The 16,163-nt window shown below is 48.9% G+C and overlaps 1 protein-coding gene across 1 annotated transcript in view; it reads left to right on the top strand.

Moving 5' to 3' along the window:
- The window catches only part of LOC137358282 (transcription cofactor vestigial-like protein 4), a 43,118-nt gene extending 27,459 nt beyond the window's left edge, over nucleotides 1-15,659 (top strand). Inside the window, exon 5 of the mRNA XM_068024195.1 lies at nucleotides 14,753-15,659. Within this exon, the coding sequence (XP_067880296.1) occupies nucleotides 14,753-14,997 (245 nt within the window). The 3' untranslated portion in view covers nucleotides 14,998-15,659. The remainder of the gene's footprint in view (nucleotides 1-14,752) is intronic.
- The last annotated feature ends 504 nt before the right edge of the window (nucleotides 15,660-16,163 follow it).

The raw sequence follows: 16,163 nt of genomic DNA, 5'->3' as shown, positions 1-16,163 counted from the left end.
TATCTTACAATGAGGAGTGCGGGATATATCAGAGTGTTACAGTGAGGGGTGTGGGATATATCAGAGTGTTACAGTGAGGGGTGTGGGATATATCAGTATCTTACAATGAGGAGTGCGGGATATATCAGAGTGTTACAGTGAGGGGTGTGGGATATATCAGAGTGTTGCAGTGAGGGGTGTGGGATATATCAGAGTGTTACAGTGAGGGGTGTGGGGTATATCAGAGTGTTACAGTGAGGAGTGTGGGATATATCAGAGTGTTACAGTGAGGGGTGTGGGGTATATCAGAGTGTTTCAGTGAGGGGTGTGGGGTTTATCAGAGTGTTACAGTGAGGGGTGTGTGATATATCAGAGTGTTACAGTGAGGGGTGTGGGATACATCAGAGTGTTACAGTGAGGGGTGTGGGATATATCAGAGTGTTACAGTGAGGGGTGTGGGATATATCAGTGTTACAGTGAGGGGTGTGGGGTATATCAGATTGTTACAGTGAGGGGTGTGGGATATATCAGAGTGTTACAGTGAGGGGTGTGGGATACATCAGAGTGTTACAGTGAGGGGTGTGGGATATATCAGAGTGTTATAGTGAGGGGTGTGGGATATATCACTGTGTTACAGTGAGGGGTGTGGGATATATAAGAGTGTTACAGTGAGGAGTGTGGGGTATATCAGAGTGTTACAGTGAGGGGTGTGGGGTATATCAGAGTGTTACAGTGAGGGGTGTGGGGTATATCAGAGTGTTACAGTGAGGGGTGTGGGATATATCAGAGTGTTACAGTGAGGGGTGTGGGGTAAATCAGAGTGTTACAGTGAGGGGTGTGGGGTATATCAGAGTGTTACAGTGAAGGGTGTGGGATATATCAGAGTGTTACAGTGAGGGGTGTGGGATATATCAGAGTGTTACAGTGAGGGGTGTGGGGTATATCAGAGTGTTACAGTGAGGGGTGTGGGATATATTAGAGTGTTACAGTGAGGGGTGTGGGGTATATCAGAGTGTTACAGTGAGGGGTGTGGGGTATATCAGAGTGTTACAGTGAGGGGTGTGGGATATATCAGAGTGTTACAGTGAGGGGTGTGGGGTATATCAGAGTGTTACAGTGAGGGGTGTGGGATATATCAGAGTGTTACAGTGAGGGGTGTGGGATATATCAGAGTGTTGCAGTGAGGGGTGTGGGATATATCAGAGTGTTGCAGTGAGGAGTGTGGGAGATATCAGAGTGTTACAGTGAGGGGTGTGGGGTACATCAGAGTGTTACAGTGAGGGGTGTGTGATATGTCAGAGTGTTACAGTGAAGGGTGTGGGATACATCAGAGTGCTACAGTGACGGGTGTGGGATATATCAGAGTGTTACAGTGAGGGGAGCGGGATCTATCAGAGTGTTACAGGGAGGGGTGTGGGGAATATCAGAGTGTTACAGTGAGGGGTGTGGGGTATATCAGAGTGTTACAGTGAGGGGTGTGGGGTATATCAGAGTGTTGCAGTGAGGGGTGTGGGGTATATCAGAGTGCTACAGTGAGGGGTGTGGGGTATATCAGTGTTACAGTGAGGGGTGTGGGATATATCAGAGTTTTACAGTGAGGGGTGTGGGATATATCAGAGTGTTACAGTGAGGGGTGTGGGGTATATCAGAGTGTTACAGTGAGGGGTGTGGGATATATCAGAGTGTTACAGTGAGGGGTGTGGGGTATATCAGAGTGTTACAGTGAGTGGTGTGGGGTATATCAGAGTGTTACAGTGAGGGGTGTGGGGTATATCAGAGTGTTACAGTGAGGGGTGTGGGGTATATCAGAGTGTTACAGTGAGGGGTGTGGGGTATATCAGAGTGTTACAGTGAGGGGTGTGGGGTATATCAGAGTGTTACAGTGAGGGGTGTGGGATATATCAGTATCTTACAATGAGGAGTGCGGGATATATCAGAGGATAACAGTGAGGGGTGTGGGGTATATAAGAGTGTTACAGTGAGGGGTGTGGGATATATCAGAGTGTTACAGTGAGGGGTGTGGGATATATCAGTATCTTACAATGAGGAGTGCGGGATATATCAGAGTGTTACAGTGAGGGGTGTGGGATATATCAGAGTGTTACAGTGAGGGGTGTGGGATATATCAGTATCTTACAATGAGGAGTGCGGGATATATCAGAGTGTTACAGTGAGGAGTGTGGGATATATCAGAGTGTTACAGTGAGGGGTGTGGGGTATATCAGAGTGTTTCAGTGAGGGGTGTGGGGTTTATCAGAGTGTTACAGTGAGGGGTGTGTGATATATCTGAGTGTTACAGTGAGGGGTGTGGGATACATCAGAGTGCTACAGTGAGGGGTGTGGGATATATCAGTATCTTACAATGAGGAGTGCGGGATATATCAGAGTGTTCCAGTGAGGGGTGTGGGGTATATAAGAGTGTTACAGTGAGGGGTGTGGGATATATCAGAGTGTTACAGTGAGGGGTGTGGGATATATCACTATCTTACAATGAGGAGTGCGGGATATATCAGAGTGTTACAGTGAGGGGTGTGGGATATATCAGAGTGTTACAGTGAGGGGTGTGGGATATATCAGTATCTTACAATGAGGAGTGCGGGATATATCAGAGTGTTACAGTGAGGGGTGTGGGGTATATCAGAGTGTTGCAGTGAGGGGTGTGGGATATATCAGAGTGTTACAGTGAGGGGTGTGGGGTATATCAGAGTGTTACAGTGAGGAGTGTGGGATATATCAGAGTGTTACAGTGAGGGGTGTGGGGTATATCAGAGTGTTTCAGTGAGGGGTGTGGGGTTTATCAGAGTGTTACAGTGAGGGGTGTGTGATATATCAGAGTGTTACAGTGAGGGGTGTGGGATACATCAGAGTGCTACAGTGAGGGGTGTGGGTTATATCAGAGTGTTACAGTGAGGGGAGTGGGATCTATCAGAGTGTTACAGTGAGGGGTGTGGGGTATATCAGTGTTACAGTGAGGGGTGTGGGGTATATCAGAGTGTTACAGTGAAGGGTGTGGGATATATCAGAGTGTTACAGTGAGGGGTGTGGGATATATCAGAGTGTTACAGTGAGGGGTGTGGGATATATCAGTGTTACAGTGAGGGGTGTGGGGTATATCAGATTGTTACAGTGAGGGGTGTGGGATATATCAGAGTGTTACAGTGAGGGGTGTGGGATATATCAGAGTGTTACAGTGAGGGGTGTGGGATATATCAGAGTGTTACAGTGAGGGGTGTGGGATATATCACTGTGTTACAGTGAGGGGTGTGGGGTATATCAGAGTGTTACAGTGAGGGGTGTGGGGTATATCAGAGTGTTACAGTGAGGGGTGTGGGGTATATCAGAGTGTTACAGTGAGGGGTGTGGGATATATCAGAGTGTTACAGTGAGGGGTGTGGGGTAAATCAGAGTGTTACAGTGAGGGGTGTGGGGTATATCAGAGTGTTACAGTGAAGGGTGTGGGATATATCAGAGTGTTACAGTGAGGGGTGTGGGATATATCAGAGTGTTACAGTGAGGGGTGTGGGGTATATCAGAGTGTTACAGTGAGGGGTGTGGGATATATTAGAGTGTTACAGTGAGGGGTGTGGGGTATATCAGAGTGTTACAGTGAGGGGTGTGGGGTATATCAGAGTGTTACAGTGAGGGGTGTGGGGTATATCAGAGTGTTACAGTGAGGGGTGTGGGATATATCAGAGTGTTACAGTGAGGGGTGTGGGGTATATCAGAGTGTTACAGTGAGGGGTGTGGGATATATCAGAGTGTTACAGTGAGGGGTGTGGGATATATCAGAGTGTTGCAGTGAGGAGTGTGGGAGATATCAGAGTGTTACAGTGAGGGGTGTGGGGTACATCAGAGTGTTACAGTGAGGGGTGTGGGGTTTATCAGAGTGTTACAGTGAGGGGTGTGTGATATATCAGAGTGTTACAGTGAGGGGTGTGGGGTATATCAGAGTGTTACAGTGAGGGGTGTGTGATATATCAGAGTGTTACAGTGAGGGGTGTGGGGTATATCAGAGTGTTACAGTGAGGGGTGTGTGATATGTCAGAGTGTTACAGTGAAGGGTGTGTGATATATCAGAGTGTTACAGTGAGGGGTGTGGGGTATATCAGAGTGTTACAGTGAGGGGTGTGTGATATATCAGAGTGTTACAGTGAGGGGTGTGGGGTATATCAGAGTGTTACAGTGAGGGGTGTGTGATATATCAGAGCGTTACAGTGAGGGGTGTGGGGTATATCAGAGTGTTACAGTGAGGGGTGTGTGATATATCAGAGCGTTACAGTGAGGGGTGTGGGGTATATCAGAGTGTTACAGTGAGGGGTGTGTGATATGTCAGAGTGTTACAGTGAAGGGTGTGGGATACATCAGAGTGCTACAGTGACGGGTGTGGGATATATCAGAGTGTTACAGTGAGGGGAGCGGGATCTATCAGAGTGTTACAGTGAGGGGTGTGGGGAACATCAGAGTGTTACAGTGAGGGGTGTGGGGTATATCAGTGTTACAGTGAGGGGTGTGGGGTATATCAGAGTGTTGCAGTGAGGGGTGTGGGGTATATCAGAGTGCTACAGTGAGGGGTGTGGGGTATATCAGTGTTACAGTGAGGGGTGTAGGATATATCAGAGTTTTACAGTGAGGGGTGTGGGATATATCAGAGTGTTACAGTGAGGGGTGTGGGGTATATCAGAGTGTTACAGTGAGTGGTGTGGGGTATATCAGAGTGTTACAGTGAGGGGTGTGGGGTATATCAGAGTGTTACAGTGAGGGGTGTGGGGTATATCAGAGTGTTACAGTGAGGGGTGTGGGGTATATCAGAGTGTTACAGTGAGGGGTGTGGGATATATCAGTATCTTACAATGAGGAGTGCGGGATATATCAGAGGATAACAGTGAGGGGTGTGGGGTATATAAGAGTGTTACAGTGAGGGGTGTGGGATATATCAGAGTGTTACAGTGAGGGGTGTGGGATATATCAGTATCTTACAATGAGGAGTGCGGGATATATCAGAGTGTTACAGTGAGGAGTGTGGGATATATCAGAGTGTTACAGTGAGGGGTGTGGGGTATATCAGAGTGTTTCAGTGAGGGGTGTGGGGTTTATCAGAGTGTTACAGTGAGGGGTGTGTGATATATCTGAGTGTTACAGTGAGGGGTGTGGGATACATCAGAGTGCTACAGTGAGGGGAGTGGGATCTATCAGAGTGTTACAGTGAGGGGTGTGGGGTATATCAGAGTGTTACAGTGAGGGGTGTGGGGTATATCAGAGTGTTACAGTGAGGGGTGTGGGGTATATCAGAGTGTTACAGTGAGGGGTGTGGGGTATATCAGATTGTTACAGTGAGGGGTGTGGGATATATCAGAGTGTTACAGTGAAGGGTGTGGGGTATATCAGAGTGTTACAGTGAGGGGTGTGGGATATATCAGAGTGTTACAGTGAGGGGTGTGGGATATATCAGAGTGTTACAGTGAGGGGTGTGGGGTATATCAGAGTGTTACAGTGAGGGGTGTGGGATATATCAGAGTGTTACAGTGAGGGGTGTGGGGTATATCAGTGTTACAGTGAGGGGTGTGGGATATATCAGAGTGTTACAGTGAAGGGTGTGGGGTATATCAGAGTGTTGCAGTGAGGAGTGTGGGGTATATCAGAGCGTTACAGTGAGGGGTGTGGGATATATCAGAGTGTTACAGTGAGGGGTGTGGGGTAAATCAGAGTGTTGCAGTGAGGGGTGTGGGGTAAATCAGAGTGTTACAGTGAGGGGTGTGGGGTATATCAGAGCGTTACAGTGAGGGGTTTGGGATATATCACTGTGTTACAGTGAGGGGTGTGGGGTATATCAGAGTGTTACAGTGAGGAGTGTGGAGTATATCAGAGTGTTACAGTGAGGGGTGTGGGATATATCAGACTGTTACAGTGAGGGGTGTGGGATATATCAGAGTGTTACAGTGAGGGGTGTGGGGTAAATCAGAGTGTTACAGTGAGGGGTGTGGGGTATATCAAAGTGTTACAGTGAGGGGTGTGTGGGATATATCAGAGTGTTACAGTGAGGGGTGTGTGGGATATATCAGAGTGTTCCAGTGAGGGGTGTGGGATATATCAGAGAGTTACAGTGAGGGGTGTGGGATATATCAGTGTTACAGTGAGGGGTGTGGGATCTATCAGAGTGTTACAGTGAGGGGTGTGGGGAATATCAGAGTGTTACAGTGAGGGGTGTGGGGTATATCAGAGTGTTACAGTGAGGGGTGTGGGGTATATCAGAGTGTTGCAGTGAGGGGTGTGGGGTATATCAGAGTGCTACAGTGAGGGGTGTGGGGTATATCAGTGTTACAGTGAGGGGTGTGGGATATATCAGAGTTTTACAGTGAGGGGTGTGGGATATATCAGTATCTTACAATGAGGAGTGCGGGATATATCAGAGGATAACAGTGAGGGGTGTGGGGTATATAAGAGTGTTACAGTGAGGGGTGTGGGATATATCAGAGTGTTACAGTGAGGGGTGTGGGATATATCAGTATCTTACAATGAGGAGTGCGGGATATATCAGAGTGTTACAGTGAGGAGTGTGGGATATATCAGAGTGTTATAGTGAGGGGTGTGGGGTATATCAGAGTGTTACAGTGAGGGGTGTGGGATACATCAGAGTGCTACAGTGAGGGGTGTGGGATATATCAGAGTGTTACAGTGAGGGGAGTGGGATCTATCAGAGTGTTACAGTGAGGGGTGTGGGGTATATCAGAGTGTTACAGTGAGGGGTGTGGGGTATATCAGAGTGTTACAGTGAGGGGTGTGGGGTATATCAGAGTGTTACAGTGAGGGGTGTGGGGTATATCAGATTGTTACAGTGAGGGGTGTGGGATATATCAGAGTGTTACAGTGAAGGGTGTGGGGTATATCAGAGTGTTACAGTGAGGGGTGTGGGATATATCAGAGTGTTACAGTGAGGGGTGTGGGATATATCAGAGTGTTACAGTGAGGGGTGTGGGATATATCAGAGTGTTACAGTGAGGGGTGTGGGGTATATCAGTGTTACAGTGAGGGGTGTGGGATATATCAGAGTGTTACAGTGAAGGGTGTGGGGTATATCAGAGTGTTACAGTGAGGAGTGTGGGGTATATCAGAGCGTTACAGTGAGGGGTGTGGGATATATCAGAGTGTTACAGTGAGGGGTGTGGGGTAAATCAGAGTGTTGCAGTGAGGGGTGTGGGGTATATCAGAGTGTTACAGTGAGGGGTGTGGGATATATCAGAGTGTTACAGTGAGGGGTGTGGGGTAAATCAGAGTGTTACAGTGAGGGGTGTGGGGTATATCAGAGCGTTACAGTGAGGGGTGTGGGATATATCAGAGTGTTACAGTGAGGGGTGTGGGGTAAATCAGAGTGTTACAGTGAGGGGTGTGGGGTATATCAGAGCGTTACAGTGAGGGGTTTGGGATATATCACTGTGTTACAGTGAGGGGTGTGGGGTATATCAGAGTGTTACAGTGAGGAGTGTGGGGTATATCAGAGTGTTACAGTGAGGGGTGTGGGATATATCAGACTGTTACAGTGAGGGGTGTGGGATATATCAGAGTGTTACAGTGAGGGGTGTGGGGTAAATCAGAGTGTTACAGTGAGGGGTGTGGGGTATATCAAAGTGTTACAGTGAGGGGTGTGTGGGATATATCAGAGTGTTACAGTGAGGGGTGTGTGGGATATATCAGAGTGTTCCAGTGAGGGGTGTGGGATATATCAGAGAGTTACAGTGAGGGGTGTGGGATATATCAGTGTTACAGTGAGGGGTGTGGGATCTATCAGAGTGTTACAGTGAGGGGTGTGGGGAATATCAGAGTGTTACAGTGAGGGGTGTGGGGTATATCAGAGTGTTACAGTGAGGGGTGTGGGGTATATCAGAGTGTTGCAGTGAGGGGTGTGGGGTATATCAGAGTGCTACAGTGAGGGGTGTGGGGTATATCAGTGTTACAGTGAGGGGTGTGGGATATATCAGAGTTTTACAGTGAGGGGTGTGGGATATATCAGAGTGTTACAGTGAGGGGTGTGGGGTATATAAGAGTGTTACAGTGAGGGGTGTGGGATATATCAGAGTGTTACAGTGAGGGGTGTGGGATATATCAGTATCTTACAATGAGGAGTGCGGGATATATCAGAGTGTTACAGTGAGGGGTGTGGGATATATCAGAGTGTTACAGTGAGGGGTGTGGGATATATCAGTATCTTACAATGAGGAGTGCGGGATATATCAGAGTGTTACAGTGAGGAGTGTGGGATATATCAGAGTGTTACAGTGAGGGGTGTGGGGTATATCAGAGTGTTTCAGTGAGGGGTGTGGGGTTTATCAGAGTGTTACAGTGAGGGGTGTGTGATATATCTGAGTGTTACAGTGAGGGGTGTGGGATACATCAGAGTGCTACAGTGAGGGGTGTGGGATATATCAGAGTGTTACAGTGAGGGGAGTGGGATCTATCAGAGTGTTACAGTGAGGGGTGTGGGGTATATCAGAGTGTTACAGTGAGGGGTGTGGGGTATATCAGAGTGTTACAGTGAGGGGTGTGGGGTATATCAGATTGTTACAGTGAGGGGTGTGGGATATATCAGAGTGTTACAGTGAGGGGTGTGGGGTATATCAGTGTTACAGTGAGGGGTGTGGGATATATCAGAGTGTTACAGTGAAGGGTGTGGGGTATATCAGAGTGTTACAGTGAGGAGTGTGGGGTATATCAGAGCGTTACAGTGAGGGGTGTGGGATATATCAGAGTGTTACAGTGAGGGGTGTGGGGTAAATCAGAGTGTTGCAGTGAGGGGTGTGGGGTAAATCAGAGTGTTACAGTGAGGGGTGTGGGGTATATCAGAGCGTTACAGTGAGGGGTTTGGGATATATCACTGTGTTACAGTGAGGGGTGTGTGGGATATATCAGAGTGTTCCAGTGAGGGGTGTGGGATATATCAGAGAGTTACAGTGAGGGGTGTGGGATATATCAGTGTTACAGTGAGGGGTGTGGGATACATCAGAGTGCTACAGTGAGGGGTGTGGGATATATCAGCGTGTTACAGTGAGGGGTGTGGGATATATCAGTGTGTTACAGTGAGGGGTGTGGGGTATATCAGAGTGTTACAGTGAGGGGTGTGGGGTAAATCAGAGTGCTACAGTGAGGGGTGTGGGATATATCAGAGTGTTACAGTGAGGGGTGTGGGGTATATCAGAGTGTTACAGTGAAGGGTGTGGGGTATATCAGAGTGTTACAGTGAAGGGTGTGGGGTATATCAGAGTGTTACAGTGAAGGGTGTGGGGTATATCAGAGCGTTACAGTGAGGGGTGTGGGATATATCAGAGTGTTACAGTGAGGGGTGTGGGGTATATCAGAGCGTTACAGTGAGGGGTGTGGGATACATCAGAGTGTTACAGTGAGGGGTGTGGGGTATATCAGAGTGTTACAGTGAGGGGTGTCGGGTAAATCAGAGTGTTACAGTGAGGGGTGTGGGGTATATCAGAGTGTTACAGTGAGGGGTGTGGGATATATCAGTGTTACAGTGAAGGGTGTGGGGTAAATCAGAGTGTTACAGTGAGGGGTGTAGGATATATCAGAGTGTTACAGTGAAGGGTGTGGGGTATATCAGAGTGTTACAGTGAAGGGTGTGGGGTATATCAGAGTGTTACGGTGAAGGGTGTGGGGTATATCAGAGTGTTACAGTGAAGGGTGTGGGGTATATCAGAGTGTTAGAGTGAAGGGTGTGGGGTATATCAGAGTGTTACAGTGAGGGGTGCGCGGTATATCAGAGGGTTACAGTGAGGGGTGTGGGATATATCAGAGTGTTACACTGAAGGGTGTGGGATATATCAGAGGGTTACAGTGAGGGGTGTGGGATATATCAGAGTGTTACAGTGAGGGGTGTGGGATATATCAGAGTGTTACAGTGAGGGGTGTGGGGTATATCAGAGTGTTACAGTGAGCGGTGTGGGATATATCAGAGTGTTACAATGAGGAGTGCGGGATAGGTCAGAGTGTTACAGTGAGGGGTGTGGGATATATCAGAGTGTTACAGTGAGGGGTGTGGGGTATATCAGAGTGTTACAGTGAGGGGTGTGGGGTATATCAGAGTGTTACAGTGAGGGGTGTGGGGTATATCAGAGTGTTACAGTGAGGGGTGGGGGGTATATCAGTATCTTACAATGAGGAGTGCGGGATATATCAGAGTGTTACAGTGAGGGGTGTGGGGTATATCAGAGTGTTACAGTGAGGGGTGTGGGATATATCAGTATCTTACAATGAGGAGTGCGGGATATATCAGAGTGTTACAGTGAGGGGTGTGGGGTATATCAGAGTGTTACAGTGAGGGGTGTGGGATATATCAGAGTGTTACAGTGAGGGGTGTGGGGTATATCAGAGTGTGACAGTGAGGGGTGTGAGATATATCAGAGTGTTACAGTGAGGGGTGTGGGGTATATCAGAGTGTTACGGTGAGGGGTGTGGGGTCTATCAGAGTGTTACAGTGAGGGATGTGGGATATATCACTGTGTTACAGTGAGGGGTGTGGGATATATCAGTATGTTACAATGTGGGGTGCGGGATAGGTCAGAGTGTTACAGTGAGGGGTGTGGGATATATCAGAGTGTTACAGTGAGGGGTGTGGTATAGATCAGAATATTACAGTGAGGTGTGTGGGATATATCAGAGTGTTACAGTGAGGGGGTGGGATATATCAGAGTGTTACAGTGAGGGGTGTGGGATATATCAGAGTGTAACAGTGAGGGGTGTGGGATCTATCACTGTGTTGCAGTGAGGGGTGTGGGATCTATCACTGTGTTACAGTGAGGGGTGTGGGATATATCAGAGTGTGACAGTGAGGGGTGTGGGATATATCAGAGTGTAACAATGAGGAGTGCGGGATAGGTCAGTGTGTTACAGTGAGGGGTGTGAGATATATCAGAGTGTTACAGTGAGGGGTGTGGGGTATATCAGAGCGTTACAGTGAGGGGTGTGGGATGTATCAGAGCGTTACAGTGAGGGGTGTGGGATATATCACTGTGTTACAGTGAGGGGTGTGGGATATATCAGTATCTTACAATGAGGAGTGCGGGATAGGTCAGTGTGTTACAGTGAGGGGTGTGGGATATATCAGTATCTTACAATGAGGAGTGCGGGATAGGTCAGAGTGTTACAGTGAGGGGTGTGGGGTATATCAGAGTGTTACAGTGAGTGGTGTGGGATATATCAGAGTGTTACAGTGAGGGGTGTGGGGTATATCAGAGTGTTACAGTGAGGGGTGTGGGGTATATCAGAGTGTTACAGTGAGGAGTGTGGGATATATCAGAGTGTTACAGTGAGGGGTGTGGGGTTTATCAGAGTGTTACAGTGAGGGGTGTGGGATATATCAGAGTGTTACAGTGAGGGGTGTGGGGTTTATCAGAGTGTTACAGTGAGGGGTGTGTGATATGTCAGAGTGCTACAGTGAGGGGTGTGGGATATATCAGAGTGTTACAGTGAGGGGTGTGGGGAATATCAGAGTGTTACAGTGAGGGGTGTGGGGAATATCAGAGTGTTACAGTGAGGGGTGTGGGGTACATCAGAGTGTTACAGTGAGGGGTGTGGGGGATATCAGAGTGTTACAGTGAGGGGTGTGGGATATATCAGAGTGTTACAGTGAGGGGAGTGGGATCTATCAGAGTGTTACAGTGAGGGGTGTGGGGTATATCAGAGTGTTACAGTGTGGGGTATATCAGTGTGTTACAGTGAGGGGTGTGGGAAATATCAGTGTGTTACAGTGAGGGGTGTGGGGTATATCAGAGTGTTACAGTGAGAGGTGTGGGATATATCAGAGTTTTACAGTGAGGTGTGTGAGATATATCAGAGTGTTACAGTGAGGGGTGTGGGATATATCAGAGTGTTACAGTGAGGGGTGTGGGGTATATCAGAGTGTTACAGTGGGGTGTGGGATATATCAGAGTGTTACAGTGAGGGGTGTGGGGTATATCAGAGTGTTACAGTGAGGGGTGTGGGGTATATCAGAGTGCTACAGTGAGGGGTGTGGGGTATATCAGAGTGTTACAGTGAGGGGTGTGGGATATATCAGAGTGTTACAGTGTGGGGTGTGGGGTATATCAGAGTGTTACAGTGAGGGGTGTGGGGTATATCAGAGTGTTACAGTGGGGTGTGGGATTTATCAGAGTGTTACAGTGAGGGGTGTGGGGTATATCAGAGTGTTACAGTGAGGGGTGTGGGGTATATCAGAGTGCTACAGTGAGGGGTGTGGGGTATATCAGAGTGTTACAGTGAGGAGTGCGGGAGAGGTCAGAGTGTTACAGTGAGTGGTGTGGGATATATCAGAGTGTTACAGTGAGGGGTGTGGGGTATATCAGAGTGTTACAGTGAGGGGTGTGGGGTATATCAGAGTGTTACAGTGAGGGGTGTGGGGTATCTCAGAGTGTTACAGTGAGGGGTGTGGGGTATATCAGTGTGTTACAGTGAGGGGTGTGGGATATATCAGTATCTTACAATGAGGAGTGCGGGATATATCAGAGTGTTCCAGTGAGGGGTGTGGGGTATATAAGAGTGTTACAGTGAGGGGTGTGGGATATATCAGTATCTTACAATGAGGAGTGCGGGATATATCAGAGTGTTACAGTGAGGGGTGTGGGGTATATCAGAGTGTTGCAGTGAGGGGTGTGGGATATATCAGAGTGTTACAGTGAGGGGTGTGTGATATATCAGAGTGTTACAGTGAGGGGTGTGGGATATATCAGAGTGTTACAGTGAGGGGAGTGGGATCTATCAGAGTGTTACAGTGAGGGGTGTGGGGTATATCAGAGTGTTACAGTGAGGGGTGTGGGGTATATCAGAGTGTTACAGTGAGGGGTGTGGGGTATATCAGAGTGTTACAGTGAGGGGTGTGTGATATATCAGTGTGTTACAGTGAGGGGTGTGGGATGTATCACTGTGTTACAGTGAGGGGTGTGGGGTATATCAGAGTGTTACAGTGAGGGGTGTGGGGTATATCAGAGTGTTACAGTGAGGGGTGTGGGGTATATCAGAGTGTTACAGTGAGGGGTGTGAGATATATCAGAGTGTTACAGTGAGGGGTGTGTGATATATCAGAGTGTTACAGTGAGGGGTGTGGGGTATATCAGAGTGTTACAGTGAGGGGTGTGGGATATATCAGAGTGTTACAGTGAGGGGTGTGGGATATATCAGTATCTTACAATGAGGAGTGCGGGATAGGTCAGAGTGTTACAGTGAGGGGTGTGGGATATATCAGAGTGTTACAGTGAGGGGTGTGGGGGATATCAGAGTGTTACAGTGAGGGGTGTGGGGTAGATCAGAGTGTTACAGTGAGGGGTGTGGGGTAGATCAGAGTGTTACAGTGAGGGGTGTGGGATATATCAGTGTTCCAGTGAGGGGTGTGGGATATATCAGAGTGTTACAGTGAGGGGTGTGGGATATATCACTGTGTTGCAGTGAGGGGTGTGGGATATATCACTGTGTTACAGTGAGGGGTGTGGGATATATCAGAGTGTTACAGTGAGGGGTGTGGGATATATCAGAGTGTTACAGTGAAGGGTCTGGGATATATCACTGTGTTACAGTGAGGGGTGTGGGGTATATCAGAGTGTTACAGTGAAGGGTGTGGGATATGTCACTGTGTTACAGTGAGGGGTGTGGGATATATCACTGTGTTACAGTGAGGGGTGTGGGATATTTCACTGTGTTGCAGTGAGGGGTGTGGGGTATATCAGCGAGAGGTGCATTCTCCGCACATTTCAAGCTGTTTGCTGAGGTTGCTTGTTTGTTCAAACCATGTTCTGATACTGACCCTTCCAACTCATTTTAATATTCCTCACAACCATCTCCTCGTCCCAGGGCAGGTGCAGCAGAGGGTTCGATACGGTGTGAGGCAGTGCATTTGGGAAGGGCAAATAAAGCGAGGGAATGTACAATAAACGGGAGGATATTGAGAGGGGTAGAGGAAGTGAGAGACCTTGGAGTGCTTGTCCACAGCTCCCTGAAGGTGGCAGGACACGTAGATAGAGTGCTGAAGAAGGCATATGGAATGCTTTTCTGTATTGGCCGAGGTATAGAATACAAAAGCAGGGATGTCATGCTGGAACTGTATAAAACGCTGGTTCAGCCACAGCTGGATTACTGTGTACAGTTCTGGTCACCACATTACAGGAAGGACATAATTGCTCTGGAGGGAGTAGAGAGGAGATTTACAAGAATGTTGCCAGGCTTGAAAGTTGCAGCTATGAGAAAAGATTGGATGGGCTCGGGTTGTTTTCCTTAGAACAGAGGAGGCTGAGGGGTGACTTAATTGAGGTGTACACAATTATGAGGGGCCTAGATAGAATAGACAGGAAGGACCTGTTTCCCCTAGTGAAGAGGTCAATTACCAGGGACACAGATTTAAGGTGATTCGTAGAAGAATTAGAGAGGACATGAGGGGAAACTTTTTCACCCAGAGGGTGTCTGGAATTCACTGCCAGGATTGGTGGTGGAGGCAGATACCCTCAATTCTTTAAAAAGCTACCTGGACATGCACCAGAATTGCTGTAACCTGCAAGGCTATGGACCAGGTGCTGGAAGGTGGGATTAGATTGGGCGGGTAGTTTTTTTTCGGCCAGCACGGACACGATGGGCTGAACAGCCTCCTCCTCTGGTTCTATGTAGTACAGTTGTGTTTAACCTGCTTTGTGTTATTGGATTTCCTACCTTTCCACATCACACACCTCTTCACGTGTAGCCAGTTGCCTTTTCAAGCCTCCATTGCCTTTTTCTCTCTTACACCCCCACACAGCTACCGACCCCACTGTCACCTGCGATTCCGTGGTGGAGGAGCACTTCCGGAGGAGCCTCGGCAAGGACTACGAGCCGGCCGCCAGCTCCGTCTCCGTCACCGGCTCTGTGGAAGACCATTTCGCCAAGGCCCTGGGCGACAAGTGGCTTCAGATCAAGGCGGCTGCAGACCCGTGCCCTGAAGTGACGGAGATGCGCGGTGAGGAGGTACCTTCCCCGAGCACATCTCCTTCTGTCCTTTCGTAGACTGCAGTGTCGGGGTATGGGACATTCCTTTCCCCCATCCCTGCCCCCCACTCCCCCCGCACCACAAGCACGCCCTCCCAAATTTAGGACTGTCAGCTAGCTGATTCTGGAAGTGAAGGAGAGAATCAGATCTGTTTTAAAGACTGTGCTGTCCATTTGCACTCCCTCCACCACTGCAGCAGCAGTGTGTACCGTCTGCAAGATGCGCTGCAGCAACTCACCAAGGCTCCTTCGACAGCACCTTCCAAACCCGCGACCCCTACCAGCTAGAAGGACAAGGGCAGCAGACGCATGGGAACGCCACCCCCTGCAAGTTCCCCTCCAAGTCACACACCATCCTGACTTGGAACTATATCGCCATTCCTTCACTGTTGGTGCACCTACCCCACACGGACTGCAGCGGTTCAAGAAGGCAGCTCACCACCACCTTCTCAAGGGGCAATTAGGGATGGGCAGTAAATGCTGGCCTGGCCAGCGACACCTACGTGAGACTGAACTGACTTCGACCTGGCCCCGTGTGAGATTCCTTACTGGGTTTCCCGCGTTTCGGGCTGACAACGCATTTGAGGGCTCCCGTTGAGCTGCCGATCAATGATCGCCTCAGGCCTGGGAACACAGTGCTGCAGCTCACTGACTGTTGCCCACATGGGACCCACGTCGCCACTGCCGGGGGTGGGGGGGGGGGGGGTGGCATCCAATGCGATAAGAGACAGATGGAAAGTGAGTCTTTTTAACCGTCGTGTGGACGGTGGCTTGACTGCCCTCTCCGAGGAAACAGTCGCCTATTGGTTCTGGTCCTGTCCTGGTGGTCAAGGGTTCAAATCCCGTCATGGCAAACGACGAAACCGGATTTTGATCAGGAAAACGACCGTGAGAGCTGCCAAAGACAGTCAGCGAGCCCACCCACGTCCTTCAGGGAAGTGGGTCAACCAGCCTTCCCTGGTCTGGGCCTGCAGGGTGACTCCAGTCCCACGCTCTGTGGTTGAACGAGCAAACTACAAATGGATGTCAGATTGGCACGGACCTGCACACAAAGTACTCCGAAAGTTGGCAGCAAAGCCACAGCTGCTGATGGGGTAGTTGTACTCGATCTACTGACTTTTCTTATTTTTTTTTGCTGTATAATTTGCAATCGGAACCTGGTCCTCCGCACAGTACAGCCCTCC

The sequence above is a fragment of the Heterodontus francisci genome, chromosome 49 (assembly GCF_036365525.1).
Source record: "Heterodontus francisci isolate sHetFra1 chromosome 49, sHetFra1.hap1, whole genome shotgun sequence".
NCBI lineage: Eukaryota > Metazoa > Chordata > Chondrichthyes > Heterodontiformes > Heterodontidae > Heterodontus > Heterodontus francisci.
The sequence above is the reverse complement of the archived record's forward strand: the minus strand, read 5'-3'. Positions and strand labels throughout refer to the sequence as shown.